Source organism: Nerophis lumbriciformis, linkage group LG20 (genome assembly GCF_033978685.3).
Source record: "Nerophis lumbriciformis linkage group LG20, RoL_Nlum_v2.1, whole genome shotgun sequence".
NCBI lineage: Eukaryota > Metazoa > Chordata > Actinopteri > Syngnathiformes > Syngnathidae > Nerophis > Nerophis lumbriciformis.
The window spans coordinates 28,046,494-28,064,726 of record NC_084567.2 but is presented as its reverse complement, the minus strand read 5'-3'; the positions used below and the strand labels follow the sequence as shown (position 1 = coordinate 28,064,726).

Below are 18,233 nucleotides of genomic sequence, written 5' to 3'. Positions count from 1 at the left end.
TTAAAAAATATATATATATATATTTAGCCTTTATTTAACCAGGTAAAATCCCATTGAGATCAAAGATCTCTTTTCCAAGGGAGACCTGGCCAAGAAGGCAGCAGCAAGGTTACATTAAAAACAGTAAACAACACATAAAACACCAAATTTACAACATTAAATCTTGCTCACATAACACATGTGCATACAGACAAGGTAGACTGCAGTCCTTTCACAGAAGCTTTAAACTCATTCAATGTAACATCTTATTCATCTTCATTAGCCAAACTGCTTTGAGTTTGATATTGATATCAAAAAGTAAACACCATGTTTTTTGTTTTTTTTTTACATTACTTGTGTTTTTTTCTATTCACAAAGTTATTACTTCAAAAACCATTCATGTTACACAGCATTTTGTTAATGTTTTATTGTGCATAGTTAATTCCTAATCAACATATTTCTGCTCAAACTCTTAATGGATCTGTCCCGATACAGCATCTACATGTAGATGTACAAACGTTTGTACATAACTTAAAAAACACATAATAATAATAATAATAATAATAAAATACCTCCCTCTATCAAAATGTAGAAATAGAGATAAAGGCATCATGTAATGACAAAAAGCTGACAAGTTGATATTATTAAAGAATAAAAAAAACAACTAATATTTGTCTGTAGATATATGGATAACGTTTATCTATAGCCTTTTTATTAGACATTACAAATGATATGATGGTATTACGTTCACACAACCAACACTGCTTTACCTAACAATCAGTAATCATGATTTCAATATTGATAACATTAATCTTAATTATTACTTTAGCCATAATTAGCAGCCCTAGATTTCATACATGAACACTGTTTTTATTTATATGGACAAAAAGTGCAACTGCGTCTTATGGCCTTTAGGTGCCATCTTTCAAAATGATTTATATATATATATATATATATATATATATATATATATATATATATATATATATATATATATATATATATATAACAACTTTCACACTCACATTCACACACTTATCCTGTCCTGTTACAGGCCTCGAATTTTAACTTAAGGTCAAGGCAAGTGTTGCCGTAAAGGATGGCTCATATTTTAGGGCACCAAGGCAAACATTATTTCATTGGAAAAAAAAAAGAGTGTGTTCAGTGTTTTAAAATTAAGTGTTTAAAAATTCAGTGTATACAAATTTAGTCTTTAAAAATTCAATATATAAAAATTCAGTGTATAAAATGTCATTGTTTTAAAATTCAGTGTATGAAAATTCAGGGTAAAACAAATACAGTGTATAAAAAATGTTGTGCTGAAAAAGTCAAATTTTGTTGGCACGCTGTGTAAATGGTAAATGAAAACAGAATACAATGATTTGCAAATCCTTTTCAACCTATATTCAATTGAATAGATTGCAAAGACAAGATACTTAACGTTGGAAATAGAAAACTTTGTTATTTTTTGCAAATATTAGCTCATTTGGAATTTGATGCCTGCAACATGTTTCAACAAAGCTGGCACAAGTGGCAAAAAAGACTGAGAAAGTTGAGGAATATATATATATATATATATATATATGTATAAATATATATATATATATATATATATATCCATCCATTTTCTACCGCTTATTCCCTTTGGGGTCGCGGGGGGCGCTGGAGCCTATCTCAGCTACAATCGGGCGGAAGGCGGGGTACACCCTGGACAAGTCGCCACCTCATCGCAGGGCCAACACAGATAGACAGACAACATTCACACTCACATCCACACACTAGGGCCAATTTTAGTGTTGCCAATCAACTTATCCCCAGGTGCATGTCTTTGGAAGTGGGAGGAAGCCGGAGTACCCGGAGGGAACCCACGCAGTCACGGGGAGAACATGCAAACTCCACACAGAAAGATCCCGAGCCCAGGATTGAACCCAAGACTACTCAGGACCTTCGTATTGTGAGGCAGATGCACTAACCCCTCTGCCACCGTGAAGCCTGAGATAGGCTCCAGCACCACCGCGACCCCGAAGGGATTAAGCGGTAGAAAATGGATGGATGGATGGATATATATATACATATATGGATGGATATATATATATATATATATATATATATATATATATATATATATATATATATATATATATATATATATATATATATATATCCATCCATCCATCCATTTTCTACCGCTTAATCCCTTCGGGGTCGCGGTGGTGCTGGAGCCTATCTCAGCTACAATCGGGCGGAAGGCGGGGTACACCCTGGACAAGTCGCCACCTCATCACATATATATATATATATATATATATATATATATATATATATATATATATATATATATATATATATATATATATATATATATATATATATACACGAGCGAGGGAAGAGTGGATCGTGAGATCGACAGGCGGATCGGTGCGGCATCTTCAGTAATGCGGACGATCCGTTGTGGTGAAGAAGGAGCTGAGCCGGAAGGCAAAGCTCTCAATTTACCGGTCGATCTACGTTCCCATCCTCACCTATGGTCATGAGCTTTGGGTTATGACCGAACGGACAAGATCACGGGTACAAGCGGCCGAAATGAGTTTCCTCCGCCGGGTGGCAGGGCTCTCCCTTAGAGATAGGGTGAGAAGCTCTGTCATCCGGGGGGAGCTCAAAGTACAGCCGCTGCTCCTCCACATCGAGAGGAGCCAGATGAGGTGGTTCGGGCATCTGGTCAGGATGCCACCCGATCGCCTCCCTCGGGAGGTGTTTAGGGCACGTCCGGCCGGTAGGAGGCCACAGGGAAGACCCAGGACACGTTGGGAAGACTATGTCTCCCGGCTGGCCTAGGAACGCCTCGGGATCCCCCGAGAGGAGCTGGACGAAGTGGCTGGGGAGAGGGAAGTCTGGGCTTCCCTGCTTAGGCTGCTGCCCCCGCGACCCGACTCGGATAAGCGGAAGAAGATGGATGGATGGATGGATGCATTCTATTTGAGTTACTTTATTGAGTTTACAACCCCCTGGAGCTGTTTTTTTTTTGTTTTACTGTTTTTGTACTTATTTTGATTATTATTATTTCTCGATTGTTTGTAAATGTTACAGTTTATAAATAAAGGTTTATAAAATAAAAATTAAATAAAATTGCTGACGTGTTGATGTAGTATAAAAGTGTCCACTTGATGGCGGCATCTATCGTCAGTCAGTAGAACGGCATCAGAAAGAATAAAAGAAGAAAGACCACCGAGATATTTCACAGCAAAACCGAACATTAGGAATAATATTATTATTATTCAAATTAAATCCCGCAAATAATAATGAATATGTGTAAATCACTTAACGTAAAGCGTGTATCGAGTCAGACACGACATACTATGTGACGTACGTTAAACGTCATATAGTATTTTTCAACAAGATGTCAACGCGTGTGTCCTTCCAGCAACAAGAGCGGGGGTGAAAATACCGAAAGTAGTGAAACCGAGCAGCGGGGAAGAAAGAAGACACACCCTAACTACGCAGGGCCGCCTTAACACGTTGGACCAGTGATGGCGTCCACAAGGTGTGCCCCGCCTCTCTGAAGCAGAACCAGCGAGTGTGTTCACCTCCTCCTCCTCCTCCTCCCCGCCAGGGTGTTGTCACGGAGGAACAAAACCCCGAGCAGAGACGACACTTCAGCGCCGAGACCTCGCAACTCTCCGGGGGTGACACAAACCATTCATTCCCTCGCTCGTCGCCGGTAGTTTTTTTTATATAATTTTATTTTTTTTAGCTCGTATAGTTCATTGCGTTCCGAGTGGAAATACTCGCCCGAAACCCTTCCGGATCCTGACCCCGAGACGTCGGAGGTTCTGTAGCAGCCATGGGGGACGTTGTGTCATCTCACCTGGATGAAAGCAAGCGGGAGATGATTACAGGTAAATGATTAATATTGTTTATATCCAACACGCCTTTGTGTTATTTTCGCGTTGCGAAATCAACCATGCTACTGTTTCCTTACTGCGGTTATCTAAATATGATGAATGATATCGCTAACATCAAGAAGGATGCCATCATTCATAACTCAGGGGAGCCCAAACTTTTCCACAAAAATAAAAGGTCGTGAGGGTCACTTTGATACATTTTTGTCCATTAAAGATCCAATCCCATGTTATGTAAGCTAGTTTAACCAAACATGGACATCATAGCTGTGTGTTTATAGGCGACAAAGCAGAGCAATATTTAGACTTAGACTTCCTTTTTTTTGTCATTCAAATTTGAACTTTACAGTACAAATAAGAATGACATTTCGTTACATAAGCTCATGGTAGTGCAGGATAAGAAAGCAATAAGGTGCATATATAAATAAATAAATAGATTACTGTACAAATCACTTTTTCACATGCGTCCACGTTTATGGATGTATGTTATATTGTCTTTTTTATTCCAGCGAGTTAATCCATTTTGGGGGGAGTTGAGGGTACAATTTAATTATGATGCGTTCAAGAGCCTTACGGCCTGAGGGAAGAAGCTGTTACAGAACCTGGAGGTTCTGCTTTGGAGGCTGCGGAACCTCTTTCTAGAGTCCAGCAGTGAAAACAGTCCTTGATGGGTGTGGGAGGAGTCTTTGCAGATTTTCTGAGCCCTGGTCAGGCAGCGGCTTTTTGCGATCTCCTGGATAGGAGGAAGAGGAGTCCTGGTGATCTTTTCCGCCGTCCTCACCACTCTCTGGAGCAGGGGTCGGGAACTTTTTTGGCCGAGAGAGCCATGAAAGCCAATTATTTTAAAATGTATTTCCGTGAGAGCCGTATAATATTTTTTTAACACTGAATACAATTAAATGCCTGCATTTTTAAGTAAGACCAACATTTTTAGAGTTTAATACGTCTCAGAATAACATTGTTATTCTGAAGCTAACCATCCATCCATCCATTTTCTACCGCTTGTCCCGTTCAATAATAAGTACCGTATTTTTTGGAGTATAAGTCGCACCGGAGTATAAGTCGCACCTGCCGAAAATGCATAATAAAGAAGGAAAAAACATATATAAATCGCACTGGAGCCCGGCCAAACTATGAAAAAAACTGTGACTTATAGTCCGAAAAATACGGTAAAATACTTCTTACCATTAATGCGACTTCTCGAACAGGTGGGGTAGAAAACGGATGGATGGATTAAAATACATGAGAATGTTTTATATTTTGAACGTTATTTTTAACTCCAGCGGAATTATTCATTACTTATCGTGTTAAGCAATGTCAGCTAAGATTTATCTGAGAGCCAGATGCAGTCATCAAAAGAGCCACATCTGGCTCGAGAGCCATAGGTTCCCTACCTCTGCTCTGGAGAGACTTCCAGTCTGAGGCATTGCAGGCTCCAGTCCAGACAGAGATGCTGTTGGTCAGCAGGCTCTATAGTGCCTCTGTAGAACGTGGTGAGAATGGGGGGAGGGAGCTGTGCTCTTTTCATCCGACGCAAAAAGTGCATGCGCTGCTGAGCTCTTTTTACAAGAGCTCCGGTGTGTAGGGACCAGGTTATATTGTCAGTTATCAGTCAGTTAGATATCACGTCAGATATGCAACTAAATTGTTTTAGGGGCCACTATTAGTCTTATTTTGCAGTTTCCAGAGAACCAGTGTTCTCTACAGGCGACGTTTGCTTTCGGTATATTTATTTTATTATGAATAAATGAAATTACTTTATTTCGGTCGTATAATCCACTGTTTTTCAACCAATGTGCCGCGGCACACTAGTGTGCCGTGAGATACAGTCTGGTGTGCCGTGGGAGATTATCTAATATCTAGGGGTGTAACGGTACATAAAAATGTAGGTTTGGTACGTACCTCTGTTTAGAGGTCACGGTTCGGTTCATTTTCGGTACAGTAAGAAAAAAACAATATATTTTTGGTTATTTATTTACCAAATTTGTAATCAATGGCATAACATACATACTATTTTATATTGCACTGGTACTGTACGTGACTACAGTACTTTTACTTGTACTGATACTTCTACCATAACTACTGGGACTTATTGTGCAACTTATTGTCGTGTAATTAATGTACATCAGAGCTATTGAAATTGTTTTTTTATTTTTTATTTAGTGTATTAGATTCAGCAACTAGTGTTTGGATCCCACTGTACGCAATATCTGAAGAGCATGGAAAAAAGCATTTCATTGTGGTGTACTCTGCATGTGACGAATAAAACCCTTGAACCTTGATATGCACACAGGGTCCATTGCCAGGGTTAATGTGGTCAACATATATAAAATAAAAACTAAATAAGATAAGGCTCAGAATGGTTTCTTAACAAAACCTTTCTACATATAAAGTGCTTTTTTTGATTGATTGATTGAGACTTTTATTAGTAGATAGCACAGTACAGTACATATTCCGTACAATTGACCACTAACTGGTAACACCCGAATAAGTTTTTCAACTTGTTTAAGTCGGGGTCCATGTTAATCAACATTAAACTGCCTCAAGTTGTTGCTCAGATTAAATAAAATGACAAAAATTTTCTTCTACATATAAAAAGTGCAATAGTAAACAGTTTCAAGTCAACTCAGCCTCAGATTAACGTTTCTTCCCCCCGCCCCCCAGCCTGGCTAACTTGGCAGTAAGAGGATATATGGGCTCATTGTTCTGTCACCATAGAAGTGGGTCAAAATCTAGTTTTTAAAACAATATGGTCTTAAATTTGCTGCTATAAAAACATTTGTTATTGCTTTAGCCCTGCCTGACTCGCTGAGGAGAGGCTGCTTGAATGCGGTGGTGACGCTTAAAATGGGTTAGCATGTTTGATGTGTTGTCAGAAGCAGCTGCTGAACAATGTCTGCAAACCTCCGTCCTCCATTGTTGTATCGCGCAGCCAAAGTGTTCCCAAACGGGAGATCTTAACGAGGCAGGAGGGTCTTCCAGCTCTGGATTTTACATGTTGTCGTAGCCCGGTCGCTGCTAGCATGCCGTGTGTTGTGCCTCGGTGTGGATTGTTTACACAACGTGCGTTACGCTACTTAATATGTCCGTGTGGAAACTCGTTCGGTACAGCTACGAACCGAACCGGAACCCCCGTACCGAAACGGTTCAATACAAATACACGTACCGTTACACCCCTACTAATATCACATATTTGGGTTAAAAAATTTTTTGCAAACCAGTAAATATAGTCTGCAAATGATGTGTTGTTGTTGAGTGTCTAGAGCTCGGCAGAGTAACCGTGTAATACTCTTCCATATTAGTAGGTGGCAGCCGGTAGCTAATTGCTTTGTAAATGCAGGTAAAAAGGTGTCTTATGCTTAAACCAAAATTAAACAAAAGGTGAGTGCCCTTAAGAAAAGGTATTGAAGCTTAGGGAAGGCTATGCAGAACGAAAGTAAAACTGAACTGGCTACAAAGTAAACAAAAACAGAATGCTGAACAATGTCCCTATAAAGAAGGATAAAAACAACTGTAATATTCTTGATTGCTAAAACAAAGTAGATGCGGGAAATATAAGACATGAAACTCAAAAGAGAAAAAGCCACCAAAATAGGAGCGCAAGACAAGAACTAAAACACTACACACAGGAGAACAGCAAAAAACTCAAACTAAGTCAGGGGGTGATGTGACAGGTGGTGACAGTACACCTACTTTGAGACAAGAGCTATATTGATGCATGCTTGGTTATGGTTTAAAGTCATATCCAACAAATGCGACAACGACTTTTTACTGTCAACTGAGTTTATGATTTCGGCTGGTGGTGTGCCTCTGGATTTTTTCAATGCAAAAAATGTGCCTTGGCTCAAAAAAGGTTGAAAAACACTGATATAATCAACCATTTTGTGTGATCAATTTAACAGCACAGCTTATACAGGGTGACAAAAAAAAACGTTCATCAATAAAAATCGAATAACTTCCAAAATGTTATCTAGATTAACACAAAAAATCAGCTACATTAGGTTAAGTGTAAGTAGCAGACATCTCTAAAGTTTCAAGTCTGTACCACAAAAACTCTCTGTTTAACTGGCGCTCAAAAAATGTGCTCTAAATGAGCTCCCCGTTGCTGCAAGCACATTTGGATCCGGCGGGCAAAGTTCTCGATGACCCTCCCACATTCTTCCCTTGGGATCGCTCTTATTGCTGCTGTGATTGCTGCCTTCAGATCAGGGATAGTCTGGGGGTTTTTGCCATACACCCTGTCCTTAAGGTATCCCCACAGATAAAAATCTTGGGCGTTCAAGCCTGGTGTGTGCGGCGACCACTTCGGGTCACACTTGCGACTGATCAGTCGGTCAGGGAAACGATGCTGTAGCCATACCAATGATTCGTTTGAGGTGTGGGGGGTGGCACCATCCTGCCGGAACCACTGGAGGTCCCTGACGACCCCTCTTCGTCGACCAAGTGCTGTCCAGAATTTGCCAAGCACCTGAACATATCGCTCAGTGTTGATTGTCACAAACCGCTCGTTGTCGTCCTCAAACCAGAATGGTCCAATGATGCCATGTTTGGAGATGGCGACCCATGCAGTGCACTTGACAGAGTGTAATGGCCTTTGCAGACAGTACTCAGGGGGTGTGCTACCCCAGAAGATGTTGTTCTTACAGTTCACATGACCTGACAGCAGAAAATGTGCTGTCAAGGAAGTCTGGCGCAGCGTCAATCTTATCGCAAAACCACTGGCACATGATCACTTGTTTCCTCATGTCGGCAGGTGTAAGCTTTTGTTTAATCAGTATCCTGTAAGGATAGAGGTCGCGATCTGCGATCAAAATTCTCCGCACAGACTCCCGGTTCATTCCAAGCTCCTGACTTCGTCGACGCACAGACTTGCGTGGGCTGCGAACAACAGAGTCTCTGACTGCATCAACGTTCTGTGGTGTTCTTGATGATTTCGGTCGTCCAGAGTGTGATTGTCTGTTAGTATCTTTACGATTGAGGTTATTAACAGTCCCATGGGTTCGGAACTTGTTGACCCATCTGTATGTAGATCATTGTGTGGGCAGGAAATTCACGACATCCAAACCGTTCTTTGAATTGCAATTGAGCCGCGTGGATAGAATTCAGCCGAAAATGTCTTTTGTTCAGTAGTCCATGGCATCTCGAAGTTGAAATTTTCTAAACTTTTAGAACATTAATTCTTCTTGGTAAATCTGAAAAATAAAAAGAATTGATTAATTATTTCAAAAGTTATTCAAGTTTAGGTGATGACGCTTTTTTGTCAATCACACACATACACACACACACACAAAAAAAAATGACCGAAAAAGGAATAGGCTGAAACCAAGGCTTATATTTGCCTATCCTATACATTCACTAAAAATTAGATTGCTTGGAACATCAACGTTCAAAAAAATCAATGGTATGAAAGTAATAGTTGCTATATTTTATACTTTTCCATTATTTCACCTTTCAAGGCTTTCTTAAACCTTAACAAAGAACCGCATGTTTTCAACTCATCACTGAGCTTGTTCCACCATTTAACTCCTAAAACTGAAATACATTTGTATTTTATATTATTTTATTAGAGGAGTGCTCTGTTGTTTTTTAAGGACCTTCTGCAACAACAACAACAAAAAATAGTCAAATATATTTAATGACAGACAATACTCTAGTGCGGGGTTCTTGAGCGACGCCGTGGTGGTTTTCATGGAACTTTTTCAAAAATGTATGGAAATGGAAAAAAAAATGGGGTGAAAAATATATTTTTCGTTGTAATATGGTTTCTGTACGAGGACAAACCCAACACAAACTGTTAGAAAGCCCACTGTAATATGTTTCATTTGGCCCTGTGATGCGGTGGCGACTTGTCCAGGGTGTACACCGCCTTCCGCCCGAATGCAGCTGAGATAGGCTCCAGCACCCCCGCGACCCCGAAAGGGACAAGCGGTAGAAAATGGATGGATGGATGATGAGAGTATTTGGCGAGCGCCGTTTTGTCCTACTAATTTCAACAGCCCTTGAACTCACCGTTGTGGGGACTGTGACTCAACAGTTTGTTTACATGTATGACTTTCTCCAACACTGCCACAGAAATATGTGTTTTATAAAGTTAAAAGTTAAAGTACCACTGATAGTCTCACACACACACACACACACACACACACACACACACACACACACACACACACACACCTGGTGTGTGTGTGTGTGTGTGTGTGTGAAATTATCCTCTGCATTTGACCGATCCCCATGTTCACCGCCTGGGAGGTGAGGGGAGCAGTGAGCAACAGCGTTGGCCGCGCTCGGGAATCATTTGGTGATTTAACCCCCAATTCCAACCCTTGATGCTGAGTGCCAAGCAGGGAGGTAATAGGTACCATTTTTATAGTCTTTGGTATGACTCGGCCGGGGTTTGAACTGACGATCTTCCAGTCTCAGGGCGAACACTCTTAACGACAACAGAGCAAAGTAGTAGTAGTTTAAGGACCTTCTGCAACAACAACGAAAAAAATAGTCAAATATATTTAATGACAGACAATACTCTAGTGCGGGGTCAGCAACCTACGGCTCTAGAGCCGCGGCTCAAAAAAAACATTTTGAGCCGTAATCTGTTTTACGGATCAAAACAGATTACTTTTTTGTATTTTTGGTCCAATTCGGCTGTTTCAACGTTTTGGGTTGCCTAACCCTGCTCTAGTGCTTTTAAGAATCTGCTGAAAAAAACTTGAGTTTCACAAGTTTTTGATCTGAACTAGCTAGTTCAGGGGTCGGCAACCCAAAATGTTGAAAGAGCCATATTGGACCCAAAATACAAAAAGAAAATCTGTCTGGAGCCGTGAAAAATTAAAAGCCTTATATAAGTGTTATAATGAAGGCAGCACATGATGTAAGTGTCTATATTAGCTATATTAGCCTACTATCAAAATGACTGTGTCGCAGGCTGACGCAAATCTTTGTTGAGAGAAATATTGAAATTTTGTATTTATTCTACACATTTTTGCAACATTCGAAATCATTAGTAAAATGGAGGCTTCTCAGAGGATGAGATAATTTGTGGAAATTACTGGCTTAGAAATGTCAAAGGTATAGATATGTGTGTCCAAGTTAAATGAAACGGCAGACTGTCTTCTTCTAATGGATTTATTACAATCTTTGCAAGGTGGGTAACGTTTGCTGTGGTCTATAACGGCACACAAACAACTATCAGAAATGCAGCCAATATTACATACAGATAATGTGTTATGGGACCTGCAAATATAAATTTAATTAAGAGGATTTAAAGGAAATGAAATGAGCTCAAATATACCTACAAACGAGGCATAATGATGAAATATGTACATACAGCTATCCTAAATAGCATGTTATCATCGATTTGCTTGCAGTAATGCAGTGATCAAATATGCCTGGTTAGCACTCCAACAAGTCAATAACATCAACAAAGCTCACCTTTGTGCATTCACGCTCAGCATACAAAGTTTGGTGGACAAAATTAGACAAAGAAGGAGTGGCATAAAACACGTCTTAGAAAGTCAGAAAAAGTTGTACATGTAAACAAACTACGGTGAGTTCAAGGACCGCCAAAATTAGCAGGACAAAACGGCGCTCGCCAAATAGTCTCTAATCACTGAAGCAGGTTTAATATAAACAGTGTGATTTCTAACAATTAGGGAGGTTTGTGTCATGTTTGTCCTCCTACAGAAACCATATTCCATCCATCCATTTTCTACCGCTTATTCCCTTTTGGGAACAAAAAATATATTTTTCCCTAATTTTTATCCATTTTTCATACATTTTTGAAAAAGCTCCAGAGAGCCTCTCGGCGAGCTCATGCGGCTTTAGAGCCGCGTGTTGCCGACCCCCGAGCTAGTTGGCAAATAGCAAGTTGGCAACTAGCGCGCCAATCACTAACTGGCAAATGGCATGTTACTCGCTAGTTGGCGTGTGTCTGTGTGAGAGACCGTGAGAAAACTGCAAAATATGCACATTTTACAGTCACCTATGACATTATAACAGGGCTAATGTTAGCATATGTGCAGCTAAAACATACAAAACATCTATAACTTACTGCAACATGTTTTCTCTAGTTTGAAGTGGAATTATTGTAGGCTGAAATGTGAACATTTACTAACACAGATGAGAGCGCTTGATTTAACTGCTCTTTTCTATAGTTTGCAAGTAAACATTGAAGAATTGTGCTGCCTCGTTTGACTGCGAGTCGCTGTCGTTTTCTTCATTACTGCAGGCCCAAAATGGTGTAATATATCACTTTACACACCAATAGTTTTTTGTGCAGTCATGTGACTGTCAGGCTCTGTTTACATTTGTCAAATTGAGTCAAACTTCACTAGTGTATAGGTTGGATTGGTGAAAGAAATGTAAAAGTATAAAAAAAACATACATACTTGCAAGCAGAAATCAATGTTTTGGGCTGGGTTTTTGGCAAGGACTTCAGATATGACACATATTACGATAATTGAGTCACAATACAATACAGTATTGCGATATACAGTACAGGCCAAAAGTTTGGACACACTTTCTCATTTCAATGCGTTTTCTTCATTTTCATGACTATTTACTTTGTAGATTGTCACTGAAGGCATCACAAATATGACACCTGTGAAGTGAAAACTATTTCAGGTGACTACCTCTTGAAGCTCATTGAGAGAATGCCAAGAGTGTGCAAAACAGTAATCAGAGCAAAGGTTTGTTATTTTGAAGAAACTAGAAATTAAAACATTTTTTCAGTTATTTCACCTTTTTTTTTAAGTACATAACTCCACATGTGTTCATTCATAGTTTTGATGCCTTCAGTGACCATCTACAATGTAAATAGTCATGAAAATAAAGAAAACGCATTGAATGAGAAGGTGTGTCAAAACGTTTGGCCTGTACTGTATATTATGATACTCGAAATAGTTCACTGATGTACAAGTTGTATATATGTACACTATGTGACAGTAATATTTCATTGGACAAACTGAGTTGAAAAACAATGTAATTCAAATGATACATTTTAATTTATTGCATTTTCACAAAGGTGGATCAAGTTTTTAAATGTAAAAAAAACATATATTTTAATTCTTAACTGTCCACTTCCTCTACTGCCTTGCTCACCACTCGGGATGTAACAATTTCTTATAACGGTTCTTGTTCCTAAAATTATAACGTTCAGCATTATTATCGCAGTACTGTTGAACGCTCAAAAAGTACTTATACACACTGAAATATTTTGACCAAGTTATTTACAAAATACAAAACCAGTGAAGTTGGCACGTTGTGTAAATCGTAAATAAAAACAGAATACAATGATTTGCAAATTATATATAAATAAATTATAAATTATATTCAATTGAATGGACTGCAAAGACAAGATATTTGATGTCTGAACTGAGTAACGTAATTTTTTGGGGCAAATAATCATTAACTTAGAATTTAATGGCAACAACACATTGCAAAAAAGTTGGTACAGGGGCATTTTTACCACAGTGTTACATGGCCTTTCCTTTTAACAACACTCAGTAAACTTTTGGGAACTAAGGAGACCAATTTTTGAAGCTTTTCAGGTGGATTTTTTTCCCATTCTTGCTTAATGTACAGCTTAAGTTGTTCAACAGTCCGGGGTCTCCGTTGTCAAATTTTAGGCTTCATAATGCGCCACACATTTTCAATGGGAGACAGGTCTGGACTACAGGCAGGCCAGTCGAGTACCCGCACTCTTTTACTATGAAGCCACGCTGTTATAACACGTGGCCTGGCATTGTCTTGCTGAAATAAGCAGGGGCGTCCATGATAACATTGCTTGGATGGCAACATATGTTGCTCCAAAACCTGTATGTACCTTTCAGCATTAATGGTGCCTTCACAGATGTGTAAGTTACCCATGCCTTGGGCACTAATACACCCCCATACCATCACAGATGCTGGCTTTTGAACTTTGCGCATAGAACAATCCGGATGGTACTTTTCCTATTTGGTCCGGAGGACACGACGTCCACAGTTTCCAAAAACAATTCGAAATGTGGACTCGTCAGACCACAGAACACTTTTCCACTTTGCATCAGTCCATTTTATATGAGCTCGGGCCCAGCGAAGCCGGCAGCGTTTCTGGGTGTTGTTGATAAATGGCTTTCGCTTTGCATAATAGAGAAACTTGCACTTACAGATGTAGCGACTAACTGTAGTTACTGACAGTGGGTTTCTGATGTGTTCCTGAGCCCATGTGGTGATATCCTTTACACACTGATGTCGCCTTTTGATGCAGTACCGCCTGAGGGATCCAAGGTCACGGGCATTCAATGTTACGTGCAGTGATTTCTCCAGATTCTCTGAACCTTTTGATTATATTACAGACCTTAGATGGTGAAATCCCTAAATTACTTGCAATAGCTCGTTGAGAAATGTTGTTCTTAAGCCGTTCGACAATTTGCTCACGCATTTGTTCACAAAGTATTTAAAATATTTGCAAAAAATAACAAAGCTTTCCAGTTTGAACATTAAGTATCTTGTCTTTGCAGTCTATTCAATTGAATATAGGTTGAAAAGGATTTGCGAATCATTGTATTCTAGGGTTTTTTGTAGTTACAATTTACACAACATGCCAACTTCACTGGTTTTGGGTTTTGTAAATGTAGATCAATACTACCCAGATCTGGGCCCCATGGTTTAATTTTTAATCTTATAGACAGTCAAAATAAAAAAAAAAGTGGCAAAATGTTGTCCAAAAACCGAGGTACTGGTGTAGTTTTATTTTATAGAACATGTTGAAGGATAATTAATAAAATAGCAGCCGGCAAAGATCTCACCTGGGCCGCACTTTGAACACGCAATCCGTTAACTTTGCCCCGGTCGTTTCAGTACACAAAAGAGTCACATGTAATATTAGCGTATTTGACTCTTATCCAAGACTATTTCACTGCTTCCCCAGTCCGCTGTGGGCCTTCTTCCCAGACATAATAAGTAGGTTTCCCAAAGAAGAGCATGTTTTTATAAATTGGTAGTGGCTGCTATTTAAGTCTCAGATTGCTCCGACCTCTCACTGTGGATTGTAAATTCTGTGGTGGGATTTATTCCAAGCAGGCCTGGAAGCAGAGTGAAAGCGAGGAGCAGTGTGGAACACTTTTAGTCTTGACCCATGTCATGACACTCTTCCATGCATGCAAGAGGGAGGCTGGCTGTAAAAAGATTAAAATAAGTAAGCCAAATCTTTTAGGATTGTGGTAGAAGTTTACAGTTTGGACATAAAGGCGGAATGACATATAAATATGATGTTGACTCATGCTTTTAAACTGTTGGATTGAGTTGTCTTTTTGGTTCACCGTGTTCTTGGCTCCCTCTGCTCTATTCATATTGGATATCAGTCTGATATCAGTTAAAATTACAAGTATTGGATTAAGGCACTTGAAAGTAAAATGTGTGATACAAACTCAGATACAAACAGTCCTGAATTGAAATGCAATTCAATTTTGAAAATAGAAAACATGCGCATATAAATTGCCATTTAGAAAATATGGTGCGCATTAAAATTTTATTTACCGTATTTTTCGGAGTATAAGTCACTCCGGAGTATAAGTCGCACCGGCCGAAAATGCATAATAAAAAAGGAAAAAAACATATATAAGTCGCACAGGAGTAGGGTTGTCCCGATCCGATATTTGGATCGGATCGGCCGCCAATGTTTGCCAAAAAATGCGTATCGGCAAGGCATGGGAAAATGCCGATCCAGATCCAGTTAAAAAAAAAAAATCCGGTCCGTGTTTTCCAACGCACCGATTTAAATAATACATTCCACTTTTCTGCTGCTCCCTAATTTCCGTTCCGCATTTTCCAGCACACCTTCAACACATCCACAGGTCTGTGTCCTAACCGTTAAGACGGCCATGTGAATTAAAAGTTACCGGTAAAAATGTCAGCTGTCACAGACAACAAGCGCAGCTTCTACATACGTCACATACTGTCGCGTCATACGTCACATACGTATACGCCCTCAGAAAGAGGTAGCAGCATGGCTAACGTTAGCTGTGATGCTAGCGCAGCCGTGCGAGTGGTAATACGAATGAAGGAAGAATTAATTAATTCCCCCAAAAAACAGCAGGGTGTCCATCGTCTGGCGGTGGTTTGGCTTCAAGTGGGAATATGTCAAACAGACAACTGTAATTTGTCAAGTGTGGAGCAAAAGCGTTGCTATAAAAAGTAGCATTACTGCTAATATGTAGCATCTTTTGAAAAGTCCCCTGCTAGAGGATGAAGAGTGTTTGAAACTCCGCACGTCAACATCTCCATTCGGTGCCACACGCCCACACCATCAAAATGCCGAGGCAAACATTTCCAGATCAACACCGTATTTTAGTTGTGATTTCCTTCTCTGCATGAAAGTTTAAAAATAGCACATATTAATGCAGTATGAAGAAGAATGTTTTAACGTAGACACATAGAATCATCATACTGCTATGATTATATGCATCAAGTGTTCATTCAAGGCTAAGGCAAAATATCGAGATATATATCGTGTATCGCGATATGGCCTTAAAATATCGCGATATTAAAAAAAGGCCATATCGCCCAGCCCTAGTTCAATGATGCCATTTCTGTTTGTCATGTATCATTTTGTCTATTTTGTGTTTATCCTTGAATAAACAGGTCAGTTCTTGTTACCAACCATTGTGTATTATTCAAACTCACCTAATTCAGCTGGCTAGTTCTTATCAAGAGTACTAAAACCCTTTTCAACATGAATCTGACAACTAAGTAGGCTAAATAACTTTAAACTTTAATACATGCTCGGATAGGCCAGTATCAGTATCGGATCGGAAGTGCAAAAACAACATCGGTATCGGATCGGAAGTGCAAAAACCTGGATTGGGACATCACTACACTGGAGTATAAGTCACATTTTTTGGGGAAATTTATTTGATAAAACCCAACACCAAGAATAGACATTTGAAAGGCAATTTAAAATAAATAAAGAATAGTGAACAACAGGCTGAATAAGTGTACGTTATATGAGGCATAAATAACCAACTGAGAACGTGCCTGGTATGTTAACGTAACATATTATGGTAAGAGTCATTCAAATAACTATAACATACAGAACATGCTATACGTTTACCAAACAATCTGTCACTCCTAATCGCTAAATCCCATGAAATCTTATACGTATAGTCTCTTATGTGAATGAGCTAAATAATATTATTTGATATTTTACGGTAATGTGTTAATAATTTCACACATAAGTCTCTCCTGAGTATAAGTCGCACCCCCGACCAAACTATGAAAAAAACTGCGACTTATAGACCGGAAAATACGGTAGAAAATATAAACCATGGAAATCCAAATTTAATTTAGAAAATTCAAACGCATCTAAATGTCATTCTAAAAATATATATCGTGTGCCGCCAGCGTCCAGAATCCGGCCCGCGGGAAGTCCCAAGTTAAAAAATTTTTTTTTTTTTTTTTATTGCTATAATTTTTTTAAATCTGTCCTTTCTAATCCATTTTCTACCACTTGTTACTCTCTTGCCAAATTGTTTTAACCTAATGCAGTGCGGCCCACTAGTCAAAAAGTTTGGGGACCCATGATATACACTGTGTGCATGTAAATTTAATTTAGAAACATTTTAATTTATTTTTAAAACTGAAAATGCTCTCTGTGCCTTGGTCACATGGCAAATTTACAATAAAGATTCTTGAATCTTGAATAATCTGTGCAAATCTAAATTCATTTTGAAAATCTAAACTGTGCGCATCTAAATGTAGTTTTAAAGGGGAACATTATCACCAGACCTATGTAAGCGTCAATATATACCTTGATGTTGCAGAAAAAAGACCATATATTTTCACAACGTGACGTCACATCGGGAAGCAATCCGCCATTTTCTCAAACACCGAGTCAAATCAGCTCTGTTATTTTCCGTTTTTTCGACTGTTTTCCGTACCTTGGAGACATCATGTCTCGTCGGTGTGTTGTCGGAGGGTGTAACAACACAAACAGGGACGGATTCAAGTTGCACCAGTGGCCCAAAGATGCGAAAGTGGCAAGAAATTGGACGTTTGTTCCGCACACTATACCGACGAAAGCTATGCTACGACAGAGATGGCAAGAATGTGTGGATATCCTGCGACACTCAAAGCAAATGCATTTCCAACGATAAAGTCAAAGAAATCTGCCGCCAGACCCCCATTGAATCTGCCGGAGTGTGTGAGCAATTCAGGGACAAAGGACAGTTTGTTCCCGCAGACGAGCGAGCTAAACCCCCTGGATGTCTTGGCTCACACCGTCCCTTTGGCCACCGAAGATGATCAAGATTCCCTGGCCTGCTGACATCAACTCCAAAACTGGACAGATCAGCTTTCAGGAAAAGAGCGCGGATGAGGGTA

General features: G+C 39.4%; 1 protein-coding gene across 2 annotated transcripts in view; it reads left to right on the top strand.

Annotated features, from left to right (window-relative positions):
• The first annotated feature begins 3,175 nt into the window (after positions 1 to 3,175).
• niban2a (niban apoptosis regulator 2a) overlaps positions 3,176 to 18,233 on the top strand; it is a 110,396-nt gene continuing 95,338 nt past the window's right edge. The window contains exons 1-2 of one of the 2 annotated variants that reach the window (XM_061980743.2): positions 3,176 to 3,520; positions 3,590 to 3,875. In XM_061980743.2, the coding sequence (XP_061836727.2) occupies positions 3,821 to 3,875 (55 nt within the window). In that variant the 5' untranslated portion in view covers positions 3,176 to 3,520; positions 3,590 to 3,820. Of the gene's footprint in view, positions 3,876 to 18,233 lie in introns of both variants that reach the window. The other variant, XM_061980744.2, reaches the window with a different exon arrangement.